Source organism: Magallana gigas, chromosome 8 (genome assembly GCF_963853765.1).
Source record: "Magallana gigas chromosome 8, xbMagGiga1.1, whole genome shotgun sequence".
Taxonomy (NCBI): domain Eukaryota; kingdom Metazoa; phylum Mollusca; class Bivalvia; order Ostreida; family Ostreidae; genus Magallana; species Magallana gigas.
The window spans coordinates 50,712,403-50,733,782 of record NC_088860.1 but is presented as its reverse complement, the minus strand read 5'-3'; the positions used below and the strand labels follow the sequence as shown (position 1 = coordinate 50,733,782).

General features: G+C 35.6%; 3 protein-coding genes across 3 annotated transcripts in view; 2 read left to right on the top strand and 1 right to left on the bottom strand.

The window, feature by feature from the left end:
• Positions 1-7,148, bottom strand: part of LOC109619741 (uncharacterized) — a 31,361-nt gene extending 24,213 nt beyond the window's left edge. Inside the window, exon 1 of the mRNA XM_066068507.1 lies at positions 7,015-7,148. The gene's annotated coding sequence lies outside the window, so the exon portion shown is untranslated. The remainder of the gene's footprint in view (positions 1-7,014) is intronic.
• Positions 123-644, top strand: LOC105344439 (uncharacterized). The gene has a single exon (XM_011452224.3). It carries the CDS (start codon positions 123-125, stop codon positions 642-644), a length of 522 nt encoding a protein of 173 aa, XP_011450526.3.
• LOC136271040 (uncharacterized) lies at positions 1,483-2,496 on the top strand. The gene is made up of 2 exons (XM_066070116.1): positions 1,483-1,896; positions 2,107-2,496. The coding sequence occupies exons 1-2, from the start codon at positions 1,483-1,485 to the stop codon at positions 2,494-2,496; spliced, it is 804 nt and encodes a 267-aa protein (XP_065926188.1).
• Positions 7,149-21,380: the final 14,232 nt, after the last annotated feature.

Here is a 21,380-nt window from a genome sequence, read left to right as displayed (position 1 = left end):
GTCTACAAACAGACAGTTTTATGTTCGACTTACCTTTAGAGATAAAACCATTTACACAACGAGGCATTTTGTCATTGATTAACAGCATTTTTGACCCTATTGGTTTCATTGCTCCCGTGAAGATGAAAGGAAAAACGCTTCTGAGAGAAATTTCCCAAGGAACTACTGGCTGGGATGATGAGCTTCCTCAAGAATACATGAATCAGTGGAGTGAGTGGATCAATTCCTCAGAATCATTGAAAGACATTAAGATCCCAAGGTGCTACACTTCTCAGTTACCTAAAGCCACCAATACAGAAATACATATTTTCTCTGATGCTTCGGAGAAAGCTATTGGGGCGGTCGCCTATCTGAAAACTCGTTTCTCAGACAACAGTGTGAGTATTGGATTTTTGATAGGAAAGGCCAAGTTAGCTCCAACAAAAGGACATTCCCTACCAAGACTAGAACTATGCGCTGCTGTGATGGCCATAGAGATTCATGAGATTATTAGAGAATCACTCGACATCAAGCCTGACAGTGTCAAATTTTACACAGACAGCCAAGTGGTTCTGGGCTATATCAACAACACCACGAGACGTTTCTACATGTACGTGTCAATCCGAGTGGACCAAATAAGAAGCCATCTGACTGGAGATATGTGAACACCAAGCATAACCCAGCTGACTTAGCTACACGATCCATTCCCTCGTCAAAACTTCAGGACAGCATGTGGCTAAATGGACCCGAGTTCTTGCAAAGCAGTGAGGAATGTATTCACCGCAATACAGTGTTTCCATTGTTAGACCCTGAAAATGACAAGGAAATAAGAACAGACGTTATCGTACAGAAGACGCAGCTAGCTGAAACGCCTTTGATCAACAGATTCAGAAAGTTCGGAAGCTTGATAACATTAGTGAGAGCCATTGCCCACCTGAAACAATTTATCAAGTCATTCAAAGCAAAAAGAGAGATGACGCATTTGTCTGAGCCAAAGAAATTAAATCCCCAGAATATGAAGGAGGCCTAAACTTTCATTGTCAAAGAGACCCAACGAAATTTTATTTAGAGGACATTGATGCCTTGCGAAGAAAGTGTCAGATAAACAAGAACAGCAATCTGGTACAGCTGAATCCATTCCTGGACAGTGATGGAACCTTACGAGTAGGAGGACGATTAAAAAATGCTTATCTCAGTCATACTGAGACAAATCCTATCATCTTACCTGGACAGTCTCACCTGGCATAGCAAATGATTCGCTCATACCATGAAATGGTATTCCATCAGGGGAGGCACATAACAGAAGGCGCTGTTCGATCAAGTGGTTACTGGATTACAGGATGTAAACGATTGGTGTCGTCACTCGTATATCAGTGCATCACCTGCAAGAAGTTGCGTGGAAAGGAACAAAATCAACTCATGGCCAATTTACCAATAGACCGTTCAATCGCAGGACCCCCCTTTATGAACGTAGGCTTAGATGTTTTCGGACCTTGGCAAGTGATGACCCGGAAAACTAGGGGCGGAATAGTGAACAACAAGCGCTGGGCAGTTTTATTTACATGTTTGTGCACCAGAGCCGTACACATTGAAGCACTGGAGAAAATTTCAAGTTCTTCTTTCATTAATGGGTTAAGACGGTTTGTGGCCATTAGGGGCAGTGTCAAGATAATTCGCTCAGATAGAGGAACCAATTTTATCGGGGCAGCCAACACTCTCAACCTGAACTGTATGAATACTGAAGATACAACATCAAAGTCTTACCTGGAAGAAAAAGGTATTACAAAAGGGATCTTCAATGCCCCCCACTCTTCTCACATGGGAGGAGTGTGGGAGCGTATGATTAGAACAGCTAGGCGGATTTCGGATGCTCTACTTTTGGATGCTTCGACCAAAACCCTGACCCATGAAGTCTTAGTAACCTTCCTAACAGAAGTCTCAGCAATTATAAACTCAAGACCGATCACAGCCATATCTACAGTCCCAGAGGATCCTATTTTTCTTTCTCCAGCTTTACTACTGACGCACAAAGATTAATTTAAGAAGTATTTCATTCAAGTATATAGATTCATTGAAATAGATTGAACAGCAGGCATAATGCCTATTTATGTTCTCTCCTGAACAAAGCACAAAGATGACAGTCAAGCTAAAACTCAGTTTGAGTGTGATTCAAATTTGGACATGAAAGATATCTATAGAGCGCAGTGGAAACGTGTGCAGTGTTTATCAGAATTATTCTGGCAGAAATGGAAGAAGGAATATCTCCATACGCTTCAAACGCGCAGGAAGTGGACATCTGCAGTTCCGGATCTGACGGAAGGAAGTATTGTTTTGTTGAAGGACAACAACGTACCAAGGCGTTCATGGCCATTGGCCAGGATTGTGAAGGTATTACCAAGTGACGATGGAAAAGTTCGTAAAGTCATTGTTCGAGTACACCGTGATGGCAAAAATGTTGAATACACCAGACCAATACGGAACTTGTTCTTTTGGTTGATAACTAGAACTCATTCGTGAACACGTGACTGAATTTGTAAATGATTCTGAAAACATTGTTTAGATTTAAGTTTATTTCTTTAATTTAGTGATTAACTTGTAAATCAGACGGGGAATGTTCTGTTACGTTTGTTTTTCTTACGGATTATTAGTGTAACCGGAAGTACTTTAAGTGTTCTATTATATCTTTTACGGGTATTTAGAATATCCGGATATAGTTTAAGAAGAAATCAAAACCGCATGGCTTGTGCAGCCAGGTTTACATCTTTGGCTTATAAATAGAGGCCCACAGGGTAAATACATTTGAGCATTACTATTTGGTGAATTTATCCTTTAATATCTTACATGTAATACCAATACTTTCTAGTACAAATGTGTTTTTGTGAATGTGTAAGTAAACATTTGTATTTTGTTTTTTCTCTAGAATTTACGCTGTCATTCGGCAGTAATGCTGGGTTAATAAACTATAAAGACAAAGCATAGTCTCTTTCTTTCGCTGAGGACAGCACAAATACTTTTGTCTGATATTTCAAATTTATTGTCTTCACACTTGTTTTTTTTTCTATTTTCAACCACTTATAAACAGACATAAACATTCCTCTCGATTCTGACTGTTAGTGTTATAAATAAATATTTGTCTCGATTCTTACTGCTAATTTTTTATTGCTATTTATTTAAAGACTATCACCCAAGAATTTACAAATATATTTAATCAGAGATTTTTCTCTATGACTTTATAATTACATTTACTATCTGCCTTCCTTTTTTTGAAAGCAAGTCTTAGTTGTAATGAAGGTCAAACATTTACTTTTGCGAAAATCATTTAAGTTTTCCCGAATATGTTTGGCGCATTTGATACTCAGTTTTACAAGTTAAAGCTGACATGAATTCATAAATACGCATTATTTCCCTTTTATCTTCGACTACCGCCATATGAGTTGTCGATTTATATTGTTCTGCTTATCGCTACACAGCCCCTATATAAGGCCATGAGCACTATTCATGTTTCATCGCATTCAGGTATTTCATACACCTGAACACGTTACCTTGGACGCAAAGACGTGTAGATACGCGTTTTGAATAAGAATAATATGACAACCACTGCACTGGCAAGGAATGAAGAAACAAGACTGACTGAAATCCAGGCGCAGATACTTCAAAAATCCTCAATAACTGAGACTATTTTCCTGTGTATGTTATAACTTTGCACATACGCAACCACACAATGTGGCAGATCGAGCAATGTCAATGCTCTCATGGATTTTAGAAACAGAGTGTTTTTGTAGAAACCGCTGGAAACATGTTACGTTGTTACTTTCTTGGATTTACTATCATTTCGTAACTGTGTTGGATTTAGTGCCGCCGGGTTTTTTAAAAAGATGCAGACGTTATGCACTCTGTATGAACGACGCACGTGTTCGATGTACATGTGAAGTAAGGCGGCATTATCTGTACAAAATAATACAGATACCTTAGAAATTCTTTCAAAGAATATTAATTTTGTATTTTATTGATTGCCATTTCCTTTATTCTTGATCACAAACATTTTACTACTACATGTGTGTAGTTCATGCATTTAAAAGTCCGTGCCACCTGAATGCCTCGATCGGAAAGCAACCGACCGTAACTTTCTCGACCGGTATATATATACCCCAGTATCAGTAGAGGAGCGATCGAAACTAATATGGCGACTAAATGCTTTTTATGAAATCATATCTGCTTTAAGTGAAACAGATCCCAACGATACTACTTTATTCATATCATGATATCACTTAGCAAATATTTGTGTCTGGAACATTTTTCAAATTAAAACGTAACTACATATGTTATAGGTCTGCGCGAAACCAAGATGGTCTGACATGTCAAAGTCTGCATGTGATCGCCAGCGTCCGATGTTGAAATACTCCAAAGCCTAATGGTTTTAAGATTGAATCCAGAATAAAGAAGAAAAATAAATGATTAATATTTTATAAACAGTCCCACCTTGTTAGATTACTCTATGCGTTTACCATCGACGTACTAATTCATTCATTGCTAATTAATTGAAGCACATTTCAATGCAACACATACATTGTTGTTGAATGCAACATAAACTTGTTTATTCTTAGTTCTCGCAGTTCACCGCTGTAAAGACGTTCCCTTACTAACACTGTTAATTTTAATTACTTGTCTCTTTCTCTATTGTTTATCTTTAGTTGTTAATTTTGTATATATAGCAGCGATGTAATGTTGGAAAGAATGAAAGAAGCATTGGACAAGGAACTAACACCAGAGCAAGCAGGGTTTCGCCAGAACAGATCATGCACGGACCAAATTGCCACCCTTCGAACAATCATAGAGCAGTCTATTGAGTGGCAGTCTCCACTATATTCAACATTTGTGGACTTTGAAAAAGCTTTTGACAGTGTCGATAGGTCAACCATCTGGACGCTAATATAACATTATGGAATACCACCGAAGTTCATTAGCATCATTATAAACCTGTACGACGACGCCACATGTCACATAATCCACAATGGAACACTAACACATCCATTTAAAGTAGAAACAGGAGTAAGGCAGGGTTGTATTTTTTCACCAACAAAATTTTTAATTGTTATTGATTGGATCATGAACGAAACAACGCAAGGCAACAAACAGGAATCCAATGGACTTCACCAAACACCTCGAATACCTGGATTTTGCAGATGACATTGACCTGCTTTCCCACAAACAACAACATGAACAGGAGAAATTGTCACGCCTCGTAGCAGAAGCAGAAAATACTGGCCTAAAAATAAACATTAAAAAGACAGAGGTGATGAGAATGAACAAAAAACAGAATACACCAATTCAGTTAAACATTAGAGAAAGCATTGTCAGCAAGGATGGGGACGCTTACAACGACGTTAAAAGTCGTACCAACAAGGCAAGACATGCATTCAACACCCTACGTCAAATTTGGAATTCAAAAGCACTCTCCATCAACACCAAATCAAGAATCTTTAATACAAACGTAAAATCAGTCCTGTTGTATGGCTCGGAGACCTGGAAGGTAACAAAAACGATCAATAACAAACTCCAGTGTTTTGTCAACAAATGTCTCTGCCATATTCTTAACATCAGGTGGCCAGACACCATATCAAACACAAGCCTATGGGAAAAGACCAAACAAGATCCCATCCACATTGAAATAAAGAGGAGGAAATGGGGATGGATAGGCCACACTCTACGTAAACCCCCAGAAAACATCACCAGACAGGCACTGGATTGGAACCCACAGGGAAAGAGGAAGGTGGGGAGACCTAGGCAAACCTGGAGAAGATCAGTAGAGTCAGAGGCAAAAGAGGCAGGCTTCACCTGGGCCCAGTTAAAGAAAGTCGCCCAAAACAGAGTCCGCTGGCGAGGAGTGGTTGCGACCCTATGCTCCCCAAAGAGCGAACAGGAATAAGTGAAGTGAAGCAGCGATGTCACAATAAAGTCGATTTGACGTGACGAAACAAACGTATGAAGACAACACCCGGCTGTAGAACAGACCATCAGATTTTGGCGTGACCACCGAACTTTAATGTGACCATCGGACTTGGTGTCTTATTATTACATATAAATTTCAGTTTTAGGAGCACTTGAATTTCACTGAGGTTCTTTTTTAACAGTTGTCAGTGGAGGAGGGGGGGGGGGGTCCCGACAAGCCAGAATATGTAAATATATGAAATTTTAAAAATTTTCACAATCCACGTGTTGAAGTACATCCGATACTGTTTTTTCATTTCTAATGAAAATGTGCTTAATCAAAACTATGTTTATTTCATGATATATTTATTGGGTTGGTAGAAAAATTAGTAAAACTGAACCAATATGTTCTGGGTTTTTAACAAAAATCAATTTGTCACATTAAAAAAAAATGTTGTAAACAAGTTAAATCTTTCTTTGATGTTTTATAAGGGCTTTGGAGGAAGCGATCATTGCAGATATTGCATAACCCGCTAACGCGTTATGGGTAGTTTTTCAATTTTTACCTTAATATAAAAAAAAATCGCTCTTTAGTAGTTATGTAAGGTAAGAAAGTAGCTAGCATTGCAGTGTAAGGTATATATTTTTGCAATGTTACTTCCTTCACATTGAGTATTGATTGAAACAATGCAAGTAAACACATAACCCTTCAATAAGGCATCAATGAAAAATTTGAACATTATTTATCAAAGCCAGACAAATAAACATTTTTGCGCTGATCAATACAATTGAAAGCAGTCTGTAAGGTGAAAGGAATGCGTATAAATACGCCGACCTGTCGTTTAAATATATCTGGTAGATTGGTCAGATTTCAGTCTTAAAAGTTCCACTATGAAACATAATAGATGTTCTCAAAAAATTGAGGAATAAATATGTAATACATGTAAATACCCATATATCTACAAGGAACACATAGAAACAATTTATTGATACAAAGAAAACTTCAATTCTGTTAGGCATTTTCTTCATTTCAATTGAAATAAAAATCTATAACAATCCATCGATTAAAATAATCGGCATATTTACTATAAAATGCTATTATCTTACCTTCTTGATAGTCAAAAATAACTTGACATGTATTTGTATCAACCTAAGAAATAAGTGACACTTAAGAAATCTACACTGTGCTGCCATCTGAAAGTGTCAAGTCCCTACATGTACTGGGCTTTGCACAATAATTTCTCCTGAACGGCATGTCAATCAATGTGTAGAACAAGCGTTTTGCTTTAGAAATTTAAATAACCCACACCACTCAACATAGGTATGGTGTATAACGTTGTAAGCCGGCTGTTATCGATCAGAAAAAAAATATATAGCGATCTCGTTTATTGATTTAAATTTAGGTATACATTAGATGAGCATTATTTAAGGTCATCTGAGTCACTCAGGTGTCCTATTGCTTTTCCGTTGTCGTTCGTCGTTCGTAAACTTTTGAACATTTAAAGCTTCTTTTCTGGAACCACTGAACTAATTTCAATCAAATTCGACAGATAGCAATATGGGTGAAAAGGATTAAAATTGTTAAATTCATGGCACGTGTCCCTCTGGGGCCCGAAGGCCGGGGGTAAAACCATCAAAATTAATGCAATCTTTAAGAAATCTTGTTATTTACTCCTGGGCAAGCAGTCTAACTACTGGCATGATTGTAATAAGCATTGAAATGTCTTCCAAAATTTTAAAATTTATGGCACAGGGTCGGGTTAAGGTGTTGTAGGGGGCTATAATTGTTATATAGTGCAAATGCATCAATATTTTGAAAATCTTCTCTTCTGCGCCCGGGTATTAAGCCCATAAACTAAGTACATAGTTGTGATGAGGAAGAATGCTTCTTCTCAAAATATAAATTTGATGGCCCCTGCGTCAGGTGTGCTTGTATTAGGACAGGGCTCTAATAATCATATAGTGAAAATGCATTAGTTCTTTAAAAATCTTCTCCTCTGCTCCTGGATATTAAGCAGATGAATTAAATACATATTTATTATGAGGAAAAATGCCTCTTCTAAAATTGTGAAATTCATGGCCCCTGAGTTAGGGATTCTTTTGTTAGGATGGGGCACTAATTATCATAGAGTGAAAATGCATTAATATTTTAAAAATCTTTTCCTTTGCTCCTATATTTTTAGGAGATGACCTCTTAAGTAAGTACATTGTTATGATAAGGTAGAGGGCATCTTCCAAATTGTAAATTTCATGGCCCATGGGTCACGGGTTTTGGTGTAAGGGCAGGACTCTAATGATTTTATAGGGTAGGATGGGGTAATTTCAACCGATTATTTATTTTGTACTTAAGATTTGTGCAATTATGTCACTGTATGTTATGGTACAATTTTGTAATAATACTTTTAGAATTCAGAAAATTCATTGGATTAAGCAATCCCCAATTATTATAAATAATTTCATTAGCCCTGTTATTCTTGCACATGAATATACATTGCAAAAGCCAAACTACAGTTACTCAGGTGACCGATAAGGCCCATGTACCTCTTGTTTTTGCGTGGACCCTGAGGTCCACGCAGAAAATATATAAGCGAGGTTAAACCGGATGCTATGGGGAAAATTCAGTCTGCGCATGAGCTAGCCTGGTTCCTGTGCGTAATGGGTAGCTCAGGGAACTAGGCTAGCACACGTTTATCTGAATCGGGATGGGGATTCCGTGCCATATGCACACATAAGTTCAAAGGCACGTTACTGTAATTGTAAAGTAAATTTTTAAGCATTTAAGTATGATTGAATAATTATGCCACTGTATAAAAGTTTAAATCTGGAAAGAAATGCATCAAAAGATGAAATTTTTAATTTACACAAAGCTGTCACTGCATAGTTAACAAAGAAGTGTGAATCGTCATGTATGCACAAATAGTAGAATTCACCGAATGTCTGATATTAAACATGCAAACTTCATTCATAGATAGATCATAATTATTTTAGAAGTACGAATCCTTTAAATTCTGAGATAAAAAGTCAGGGCTATACATACATGTATACGTAATACAACGTACAAATTTAGTGGTAATCATTTGAAAAATTTAGTTAATTCATCAATTCATTTGCATTGCTTTACATGAATATTTGTTTTAAATTTTGCTTAAATTTATAAAAAAAATGTCTATATCCACAATTTGAAGATTTCCACTTCGCAATTTTATAATTATATTTTTATGTTATATGATTCTTTCTTTATTAGATAAAAAGTGTTCAATTGAAAATGCATCGTATGGCTTTATTTATAAGCATTCAATTGCATTTTGCATGCTGTTTTAAGAAAAATTCGAAATATTCTACCTCCGAAAAGCACTTGCTAATGCACCCTGAATTTTTTAGAATTAACAGGTTTAAATGTTAATAAATAAGAAATAAAGTATCAAGGGACAATACATAAAATTGAGGAACGTCTCGTGTGTCCTTAAGGGGGATATGCGGCCATCATGTACATGTGAGGATAAAAATGTGAATTTCAACATGTTTTAACCGACTTTTTCCTGCCCAAAGCTGTTGTCAAAAGATTAAAAAGCAATACATATGACGTTCTACGTGCTGTTCGTCTGCGAATTACGCATACAAGAGCAGAACAATGTCTTTTTCATCACTCAGAACTGCACACTGTCAGCTACGTTTCGCGCAAGACATTTTGTCTGTATTAATAGGAGTATATTAAAGTTATATTTTCACTGTAAAATATATGTATATTTTATGTAGACAATTAGTTTTTGAACTACTGCCTTGCTTTCAAAAAAGAATTGAATTTTGTTTAAACTTATAAAGCAAAAACAACTTGTCAAATTCAAGACAAAATGATTTGATGATATGAATGGACATCTAATTTCTTTTATATGAAAATATAAAGTAAATGTCTATACAACCTTTTTCTCAACAAATGGTTGTAGAGAAAATACCAATGAATCTTCTTTTTTCAGACTTTTAAACCTTCAAATGAAGACTGCAGCTGCGCAGTTCCACGGCTGTTCTACGTGATTAAAAAGGCATTGTTTAGTTCTTGTATGCTTATTGCATACAAAACAATATGTTGAACCTTACAGTGTATTTATTGCTTTTTTATATTTTGACAACAGTTTTTATTATTTTCCTGAACTATTTATCTATCTAAAGGGAAAGGGAAGGGTGATGAAAGTTCTTACAGACATCGACGGGCACCTTTTCAAAATAGCAATTATGCGAGTAAAAATATGTTCGGCCTTTTTTAGGGAACTTGAAGAGAATTACAAAACTGTAATGAATTTCGTATTTTCCTCAGCATGATGCAATGCTTAAACTTGACTGGTTGAGCCCAGTCAAAGTTTCAAAATTACGGGAATTTTTAGTTGATTATCCACTCTGTTTATTGGCCTTAGAATTATTACAGGGTTTTCTTTTGGCTTTAAGCTTTTCTATGAAGGTCCATGAGTAGCCACTGATTGTAAAAATCTCAAATCCATGTCAAGGTTAGAATATGAAGCAGTTCAATTAGTATCACAGGAAATTACATTGGGCAGAGTAGCAGGCCCATTTGACGACCCCCTTTGAAAGACCTAAGGTTGTCACCAGTAGGCATGGTGCCAAAAAAGGGAGGCTCATATATATCATCACACCATCTATCCCACCCCCTGGAGCCAGTGCAAATGATTTCATAGACAAAAAGTATTGTTCGGTTAGGTATTCTTCTTTTGATGAGGCGTTAAAAACATGCTCTCTAAGCTAGGTCATGAAGCGCTTGGAGCACGTTTAGACATAAAAAGTGCTTTTAGATTATTGCCAGTTCACAATTCTGATTTCCAGTTACTGGGATATAGAATTCAGGGTATAATATATTTGTGAATAAGTGTTTACCTTTTGGGTGTTCTATAAGCTGCTCAAAATTTGAGAAATTTTCAACATTTTTACAGTGGGCCCTCAAGCAGCAAGCCAAAAGCAATGATGTTGTTCACTATTTGGAGGAGTTTTTGGTAGCAGGTAGAAAGGGCACTAAGGATTGTGCTTACCTTATGTCAATCTTTAGTTTTATCTATTTAGAGTTGGGACATGAAAAAACCCTTAGACCCACAACCAATTTAGTCTATTTAGGTTTAAAAATTGACACCATCAATATGACAATCTGAATATCTGTGGAGAAATTGCAGCAACTCAAAGCACAGCTTTTGTCCTTATTAGCTAAGCGTAAGGTTACATTGAAAGAGCTTCAATCTCTCACAGGTTTGCTCAACTTTTGCATAAGGGCATTCCCAGCTGGTAGGGTTTTTGTTAGAGGGCTTTACGATTCTACCTGTGGGCTATCGAAACCGCATCACAAGACAGGGTTAGCTTAGAATTGAAGGTAGACATACCGATGTGGCTAGTGTTCTTAGATTGTTTCAGGAATCACATCTTACAAAATTATAGATTGGTCCAAGGATTTCAAATTTGAGTTGTTTATAGATAGTGCAGGGAATATAGAGTTAGGTTGTGGGGCAGTACTGCAAAAGCAATGGGCATTTATGCGCTGGCCTGCACAGTGGGATGGGAAAGTAGTCATTAAGGACATTACATTTCTTGAACTAGTACCAATTGCCATGGCATTTAGTGTTTGGTGTACGAAACTGGCAAGAGAGTTATTCTTCATACAGACAACCAAGCCCTGGTATCAATTCTGAATACCCAAACATCCAAGTCTAGAAGAGACGTGCACTTCCTATGGAAGTTAGTTTTGCAAGGGTTAGTGTACAATATCCAATCAACCTATGAATCAACACTGTTCTCAGCCAAATTCTTCACAGCATTTTCCGGGTATCTAAAATGGGGGAGCTGGTACAAAAATCGTTGCAAGACCCAGGTCATGCGATTCAATATGGGGATGTAACCTATCTCGCACATAACAATACATTCAAAAACTGACCAGGAAGGAAAAGGTTCAAGTATTTCGCTAACCCCCACACTACTTTCCATATGTCCTGTACGCATAGTTTAATCATTCATGCTGGCAAGACCCACCAACCCGGGGGCATTTTTTTGCCACCTTTAAGGAACACCAGTCACTAGGTACCAAGTTGCATCAGTATTTAATTTAGCACTCAAAAAATTGGGTTTGGACAACAAATCATACAAACCTCATTCGTTCCGCATTGGGGTAGCATCCGCTGCTTGGGTCTCGGGTACCAGCGCACATGATATTGCTAGCAAGGGGAGATGGAAGTCCCAATGCATGTTCAGGTATATAGGAAATTAGGGTTAATGTCACCCAACACAATTAGTATTTAAAATTTTGTTTATTAACCATTTTTTAGGTCCTAGAACGATATGGATCCTTGGTTCTTCCATTGTCAAGCATGCATTTTGCTACGCTAGAAAATCCCAGTTTTGTGCCAACCTAGAGCTAGATCGCCATCAGCTACCAAATTTTGGCAAGGCAAAGGGGGATCATGGGTGGAAGAGATTTTTTCAAAAGTTAGAACACTGCCTAAGGTACAAAATCCACCCAATATGTTAGTCATCCATTGTGGGGGTAACAACATACCCGCTTCCAAAGGGACCAAAATAGGTGATAGGCACGCTAAATCAGCCGACCTGCGTGACAAACTAAAAACTGTGATAGAAAAACTAAATCGATTACTACCTTTCACCATAATTATATGGTCCCAAATTCTCCCACGCCTTCATTGGAAGGGGGGGGGAGGTATTAATTAGCCGGCCATGGAGAGAACTATAATGCGGGTTAATAGTTATGTGGCTACTCTTTTAATCAGGTTGAGGAAAGTACATCAGGTACCCTGAATTACATAAAGCCAACACGGGCATGTTTTGCAAAGATAAAGTCCACCATTTTGGAATGGGAAATGACCTGTTTTTGTACAGATTGCAACAGGCATTGCAAGCATTTTTGAATGATTCAAGTGTCAAAGTGTCACCTAGAGTTGGGGAAAAATGGGCCATGGCTGCGCTATGTCTAATTGTTTGGACATAGATTATTTGTTTATAGACTATTAAAGGTCTATGGTATTATAATTTCACACCTAGTATCATTTTGTGGTATTGTCTTGGTCACATGATAAGATCAAGTATTTGATTTTGCCTTTATTACAATTTTTCGTGGCAAGCTATTTCATTTTCTTGTGGCATGAGTGCCGTTTTGATTTTTGACAGCTCATTATTTTTTTATAATATTTATACAAACTTTACTCATATTGACTTTATCTTTTATTGGGTCCAAGCTTAACGGTTGGGGGATTGCCCTACTGGTGGCGCAGCCTATGCTTTGGCATAGTCTCATGGCGTCCATTTGGCTCACCAGTAGTGCTCAACTATCTCCTATTTGACATTGTATTTGCATTTTAATCTATACTAGGTGACCAAGCAGATGAGCATCTGTTCCCAGAGCTCACCATTCTTGCTTGTATTGTCTGGGGATGCCCAACAAGGCAATCATTGATGCCTGGCTCCCTCATTGTAAGCAGCCGTGGCCTAAATCGCCAATAAAATCATTATGAGGTAATGTTTGTATTGTTATTTTTATTACTCCTATGCTTTAGGGATCTTTGATAAGTGTAACCTTATTTTAATCGGCAACTAAAACAGTCTCAGAGCTCTGACCTAGATTTAACAAAACCAGAAGTGTTTGTGATATATAGCAAAGGTCAAAGTCTCGGGTTGCAACCAGTATTATACACAATATTACAGTTAAATTCGTTTAGCACGAACATGTATATATCGAAATCTCAGATATAACGAATTCTTGCGGAGTTCCCGGCAAAATTCTTAATAAATGGTTTATAAATTAATTTAAAATCGTTTATAAAGAATCAACGGATATAGCAAACTCATTTTGAGTCACTTAAAGGAAAAATATAACGAACTTTATGTTTTACAACTTATCTATTAATTTAATAGTTTCAATCAGGATCAATTATGCACCAAATGAATATACAAAAGTCAATACTAGTCGGGCATATGCAGAACTCACAATTTAAATATAATAAGTAATCAAGATTCACTAAAAATATCAAAATTTATTGATGAGTTATACAATGACAAAACACATGAAAATAAAAAATAATTCCACTCGCACAACTCATTTATACCTCAATTACACATATATTTGATTAATCAAAAATGTATAATTGTTTAACAAAAAATTAAATGTAAAAACATTCCAAAAGATGAAGGAATTGGTAAAGTTGAGTTACTCTGCTTAAATAATCCCTTCTTGAACATTTTATTGAATGTAATGTATAAAGATATTTATTTATAATCAATTGCCAAAGCATGAACGTACAGTTCAGTTACTAAATTGTTCACAATGCTAACCTAAATATAAAGCAACAAAACCAATGAGGCATATTACAGTTTCTGACCTTGTTTCTTAGGACAAGAATTAATTATAATATAATTCAAAAATAGTTGAATTAACTTTTCATTCTAAATCAAAATACTATGAAATTAAAATCAATTTTATTAGATTACAAAAACCTTTAAATTTCGAGAAAAAAACACTAACTAAATATAATTAAGGAAATAACAATTTACAATCAAATCTATTTAATTGAATAAAATGTTTATTCTAAAGTTAAATAAATTAAATAATGTAAAACAAAAAAGAAAATTATATTGGAGCAATAAACGTACCAAATACTCTCAATGAAATAAAGAAATGAGAATACAATAATCCGCAGTAATATTACTATCAAGCAAACGATAGCAAATAATCAGCGGCAAAAATTTGTAATCGACCATATGATAAAATCGCGATACGTGATATGATTGATTTGAAGAATGTCGCTTTTGGACGAGTGCCATATATTGTGTGATATGAGAAGTTGTAGTACATAACTCATAATTTATCATATTAACATCTTCCACAAAAAAACATCGTAAAAAATGAAATCACAATCAAAACATTAAGTAACATGCATACTTAACAATAGTTTACCAATAATTTCGATAACTCGCACTGTTAGTTTAAGTACCGACAACGTCAAACCATCAATATAGATATAGAGCAGAAATGTGTGGACTTTATGAGAAGTAAGATAAACTGGAAGCGAGAAGATCAGAAAACATTTGGTTACATATTATTATTTACATGCGATTTTTCCGATCATATAACAAAGGTAATATTAATTAACTTTGATACAACAAAGCAATACATTGAGTGTAACTATATACATCATTTTTCTCAACAATCAAAACAAAACCAAAAATAAAAACGAATTAATGCACAGTCCGCTTTACCTCAGCATTGTTTACACATATCAAAGCACTATTACTCGTATATTATATTTCTACACCATAGTATATCAGAACACAAACACAGTACGTAAAACACATAGTTTACATATCTATACATATAAATTAAGGCATTTTGCAAATAAACTACAAAATGCCTGCACCATTTTCATCGACCAGGTACTTGCTTATATCTTTGTTATTTCAACACATCACATGTGTGATGATGTCTGTAAGGTATAATTGAATTTTAACTAATAAGTTATTATTGTGAAATTAATCAAAAACCTACTTTCATTTTCGATAAACAAGCCCGAAATAAAATAATTAGAGTAAGGTGGTGGCCACGCTTTGGCGGATCCAAGTCAAGGATAGTCTCGATCAAAATATATACTTGCAATGAAATAATATTAAATGATTACGTAAAGAGTGAATATATCTACTGTGAGCCTATTTAGAGAATACATAGAAGTTAAGATTTGACAAATGTTGAATAAATAAAGTCAATTCGTTTCTTTAGTGTGCGATTTTAGTTTTGACACTCATTTGCTTCCGAAGCACGACCTCTGGTGAGAGAATGGGATAGAACTTTCCAGAATGGTATAAGCAAGAACGCATATAACTAATTAACGAAAAGTGTAGGACAAGTCCATCAGGCATCGCGGGCAGATACCTTGGATCAGACTTCGATTGGTACAAAAAGTTAATAAATCAAATGGAACAATTAATACAAATTTAGTATTAATGGAAAGAATTTTCCAGAACGGGGTGCCTAGAAACGGGTCGACTAATTGACATCATGGCAGCAGCAAATACACTTTTAACTTCAATTTCACTGTTTATAACCCTATTTTTAATCCAATTTCTCAGATGGTCCGATAAAAGTGTGTAGGGGGGGGGGGGTCAACTCCGTGTTCATTCAATTTATTGTATGTAAGTTTACGAAAAATGGGGTCTATAAGGCCATATAGTAAAAATGTATTTGATCTTAGAAAATCTTCTCTACTTCCGTAAATATTTGTGAAAAACTAAATGCATGTTTATGATGTCCATGAAACCCTCTACCAAAATTGTGCAATTCATGGCCCCCTTGGTCAGGGTACAGGCTCCAGGGTGGGGCCAATCAGGCAATACAGTGAAAATGTAAACTTAAAACATCTTCTTTACTCCCACACATCTGGGCAAAAAACTGAATGCATGGTTATGATGTCTACCTAAATTATGACATTCTTGACCCCTTCAGGACATAGCATTAGAAAAGGATATGGAAAGAGTTCAAACGGGGGGGGGGGGGGGTAAAGTTACTGGATTTATCTTCCCTATATCTTCCCTTGCTTCTTCCTAATAGGGTTATCTTCCTTTGCTTGTTCATATTTAGTAAAATTCATCGAATGTAATATATCGTTAAAGAAGTTGTATGATCAAAAGAGTTATGCAAGGATTATTATCATTTGAAACAAAAACGGTTCTTGAACTTTCTAAATAAACAAATAGACTGTCTTGTAGTAAAGTAATGATTGGCTAACGAAAACCACTGTTACAGGTAAAATGATGTTGGTATAAATGCCAGATGGTGATTAATTGTCAGTGAAGGTTGAATATTCAGAAGCTGGAACAGGAGAAGTTACTAACTCATATGTTTTTTAAGCTTTTTGTCTTTTGTTTAAATGCCCACAGGGAGAGTTTCTGTCTGTTCCGGGGTATGGGGGATGGGAGGTTGTTTTAGATAAAACATGTTTACTAGCCACCTTGTTATAGCTATTCTATGAACACATATACACATAACCTATCCTGAAAGTTAACAAATATGAGAAAATTGTGTTTTTATCAGAGTCTTAAAGCTTGCACCCACGTTTTCAATATCCGGTCTTACACTCTATTATATATGATCTATAGATTTTCCCCTAAAATTAAAGGTTTCATAGTCCTTTATCAAAGATTTCAGGCAGGGAGGTGGTGCTCATTACAAATTAATAATTGTTCTACTCTAGCATGAAACTTAATTAAATGCATATATGAGACTCCTTGACAAGTCTAAGTATGGTAGTTTGTGTATGCTACTAAATGACCGTTAAGGTATATTGGCTTCTTGTTATGAAGGATAGACAATTCAAAACAATTTCAATGTTGTTTGATAGTCTACACATATACTTCCGACTTTGATTAATGTCAGCCTTATAAAGTTGAAAAGTCAGCCTCATAAAGTTGAAAAGCGCATTTTTTGTATGAAGTTTAAATAAATCAAAATTCATATCAGTTATGAATGGACTTGTTCAAATTACTTTTATTAAGGTTTATTAGAGTATTAGAGTATCAATGGCATTCATTGGAGTTTAAAAAGACTCGCTGATTTGTTTACCTGAGGGAAATATTGTGCCCATAAAAAAAAAAAGAAAGAACTAAAAATAATTCCCCAAAAGTATTGGCCTATTCAAATTGTTGCGGACACAAATTATTATATTTCTTTTATATTGAAAAAAAAATGAATGCTCATTTGAGAAAAGCCAACAGCGATTTATATGTAATGGTCAAAATAAAATCGCGTGCCGTATGTTAACTCAATATACCGGTAAAGTTTCATTTAGCTTGCTAGATTGCTCAATAGGGTATACAATTTGATGAAGAAGAAAGAATGCAGTGTTGTACGCAGATTGATTCCATGTTTTGAATATATGCTTTACAATTGTTTTTCAAATGGAGAAAAGAAATTTCGTTCCATGTTATGAAACTAAACCCCATCCCGAATTCAAAGCTCTTGTAGGCATTTAAAGACAATGCTTGTGCACTCCCCTAGCATATTTTCCAGTCTTAATGTGTTCTATAATTTTCAAATTTGATTTTAAGGCATTGATGGACAGCAAGGATACTTTTAAAACTGGTTCACTTCATTAAAACCTCAAAATGTCGCTCCATTTAATGAAGTAAAGCGAATGCTCAGGTCTTGGCAACTGGGTATATCCCTCTAACTATTTTTAGAATCGGTAGGACAACAAAGTAGTGTCTTTAAGCAAAATAGTCCCTATACTTGCAGAGTGTATATACATTTATTGGGACAATTAAAATCAGAATGCTTGACACATGTCAGAAAAGAGGATTTGCAATTTTAAAAACAAGTGTCAAAATTGAATTATCATTTGAGGAAAAGAATTGAAATTGTTTCCAAAACTGAGAAATTCCCTACTTTTACTTTCATTTTCAGAGTTTTTCAATACAGACGCCTTTTGCCGCAAAACGAATCTGACCACGAAATTTTAACAGGAAAGAGACAATTTGATGAGCTTTCATTCAAGAGGTCCCTCGTTGCTGAACGAAAATTAGGGCCGGAGCTATGAACCCTAACGTTAACATTACCGCCTATGGAATATGCATTAGTGGACTATACCCAACTACAAAGCTCAGATTTATTCCAGTTCAAATTCTGAATTATGAGGACTGATATTAAATATTATATACTTATAGAAAAAAGTCCTAATAGGCTAATTGTACTCTTTAAAATATGTACAATGTTTACAATGCTAGTATCAAAAAGATAATTGACAATATTAAATTCAAATTTACCAGTGTTAATGCACACAAAATCGAATTCAAAATTGTATAAAGTAGTTTAAGGGATTCAAAATATTTTACGTGCATTACGTATGGTTTTTTTTTTAAATACAATACAAACACAATGTTTAAATGTTCATCAATATATACTCTAGAAAAGTTACATGTAGTATTGGATTTTCTTTACTTTACCTGTTTTTGATTCAGCAACAAGGAGGTTGTCTCTAGTGTCTATACATAAACCATGTGGACTACGTAAATCAGAGTCCTCAATGTAGCGGAGAAACTGTCCATCCTTGTCTATAATATGGATACGGCTGTTGAAACGTTCCGAAGTTAAGATCCAATTTTGGCTGTCTGTTGTGATGCCACGTGGATCAAATGGTTCCTTGGTAGTAGTGCGAGCACCGGTGTAACTGAACCGTAGTTTCCCGGCCTCATTGACCACTACAATCGCATGGGCCCCAGGGTCTGACACACAGATATCTAGGTTCCTGTTCTCGCTGATAAGCTCACCCGTCGAATAGAGAGGTTGTCTTTTGTCGTCAAATTGAATACTTTGTGTTTCTGTGGAGCCAGAAAAACGCACAACTTTTGTTTGTTGGCTTCTGACCATGACAACCAGAAGGCCGCCAGTGGAGGTTAAACACACTCCACGTGGCATCCACTCAGTACTTCTAATCAGTTCCTTTATATCAGAAGTGTTCTCTATATTCACAGTTTTATCCCATTTATCAGAGTAAACAAGTTCACCAGTTTTGCTCACTTCAATGTCTTGTGGCCAGTTTTCTGATTTAGTTTCAATTGACCTCACCAATTCTCCCTGTAGGTTATAGAGTCTCATAGTTTTGTCATCACCAGCCAGCCAGATAGCTTCATCAGTCAGACAGGACACACAGTGTAATCTTTTAGAGCCCCCAAACTTTGTTTTTATCTGTGCGATGACCATCACTGGGGGAGAAGACTCATCACTTGAAGTATCCCCACTGCGCATGGTTCTTTCTGTTTCCATAGATGTCTCTAACAAAGTATCCAACTGTTTTTTATTTTCTTCCCTACTCAAAATGTTTATTACATCATGAGTTTGGTGTTCCTTAGAGGAAATACAGAATTCACAAACAGGAATGTTGCAGTGTTCACAGTACTGGTTGCATATTTTTGTGGAATGCTTTTGACATTTAGGAAAATATCCCCGATATTTGAATGGCACTACTTTGTGTTCATTGGATTTATCAGAGAGATGTTTCACCTTACAGTCTTCACACAGATGTGTGGTACATATGACACAATGTAAAGGAGGAATCGGGGTTTCACAGAGATGGCATCGTACAAGATCCTGAAGGCTGCACGCAGAGTCCATGGTCCGATTCTAAAAGGAAAGATTTATTGTTTTCAATGAAATCTTAAATAAGATACATTTCTCTTAATCAAAGTCGATTTCAAAAGTGGCTAATTTTCCTGATCTTGCTACTTATAGGGGTGACAGGTCATGTGATTAGTAACAACCTGCTCGTGCTTGATTGATAAAACTGACATCTCTCCCAGTATTCTTATGTTCAATTCTCAATAAATCACACCACAATATTGTATTATATAGTTCTTAGATTTCTTATATTTTGAATATGTTTACAATGCTTTCCGATCAAATTCACAAAGCATTCAACTTTTAGTCATGACGTCATCACTGTGTAAATCTACGTAATACAAACTAATTTCTGGGGAAAAAATTGTCTTCGGTATTTTTTATTTGTTTTTGGACTACGTTTTGTTGCTTAGATATTTGAATATGTACATAATAACTAAGATTTGTAATTTCACGGAATTACATGTAACTCAGATTCCATATGCTTCCTGAACACCCCCACGCAGCTCGAATGAAATTTTCTACTACATCTTTTTTTTTGTAAATCATTTTACAAATTGAGTAAAAGATTCAATCAGTTGTTATTCGTAAAGGCGCTAGCAATTATTTATGTACCCAAATGCCATTTATCTTTTAATTTAGAAGCATGATCATATAACAATATGGTCCAAAGTGGTTTTCCGAGGACATAAACCACCTATCTTAAATAGTTTTTTTTCGAAGTCAAATTTGATTTATTATTATTGAAATGTCTATTAATTCATTCATTGATCTTTTTTTATATTTAACTTTTATTCATGAGTGCATTTATTAATACATCAATTTTACTCATATACTAGATATTGAGGTTATAATATATTTTTTAAACTATTATCTCTCGTATCTTGGACAGCTACACAGATTAATGATAATCTAAATGTAAAAACAAGGTATAGTCGTCGCTATTAAATATATATTGATGTTTTACTGTAGCAGAGTAAATACGATGATGACTAACGACAATTTCGTTGCTGACGACACTTTTAAAACGACACCTTTCTAAAGAAAATTGTCTCAAAAGCAAACTTATAAATCTAAGAAAAAAGAAAGAAAGCAATTACCAAATACACGAAGATGTTATGATTAAAGAAAAAAATATATATGTGTGACGTTGTAGGGTCATTTGCGGTTGCCGCCTTTGATTAAAAATGCGCATGATATGCTATGTCTTATGACCTTCATACCGGGCATACCCACTGTGTAAATAAAGTCGTCGTCCATGTGATTATGTCTTTAGTCAGACATTTATTATGATTATGAGTTTTTCAAAATAATC

What these genes read in the sequence shown, in the direction of transcription:
- LOC105344439 (XM_011452224.3), top strand. Translation starts at nt 123, where the DNA reads ATGAAAGGAAAAACGCTTCTGAGAGAAATTTCCCAAGGAACTACTGGC.
- LOC136271040 (XM_066070116.1), top strand. Translation starts at nt 1,483, where the DNA reads ATGACCCGGAAAACTAGGGGCGGAATAGTGAACAACAAGCGCTGGGCA. An exon ending in CCCTGACCCATGAAGTCTTA is followed by an intron (nt 1,897 to 2,106) that starts GTAACCTTCCTA and finishes TCCTGAACAAAG; the next exon opens with CACAAAGATGACAGTCAAGC.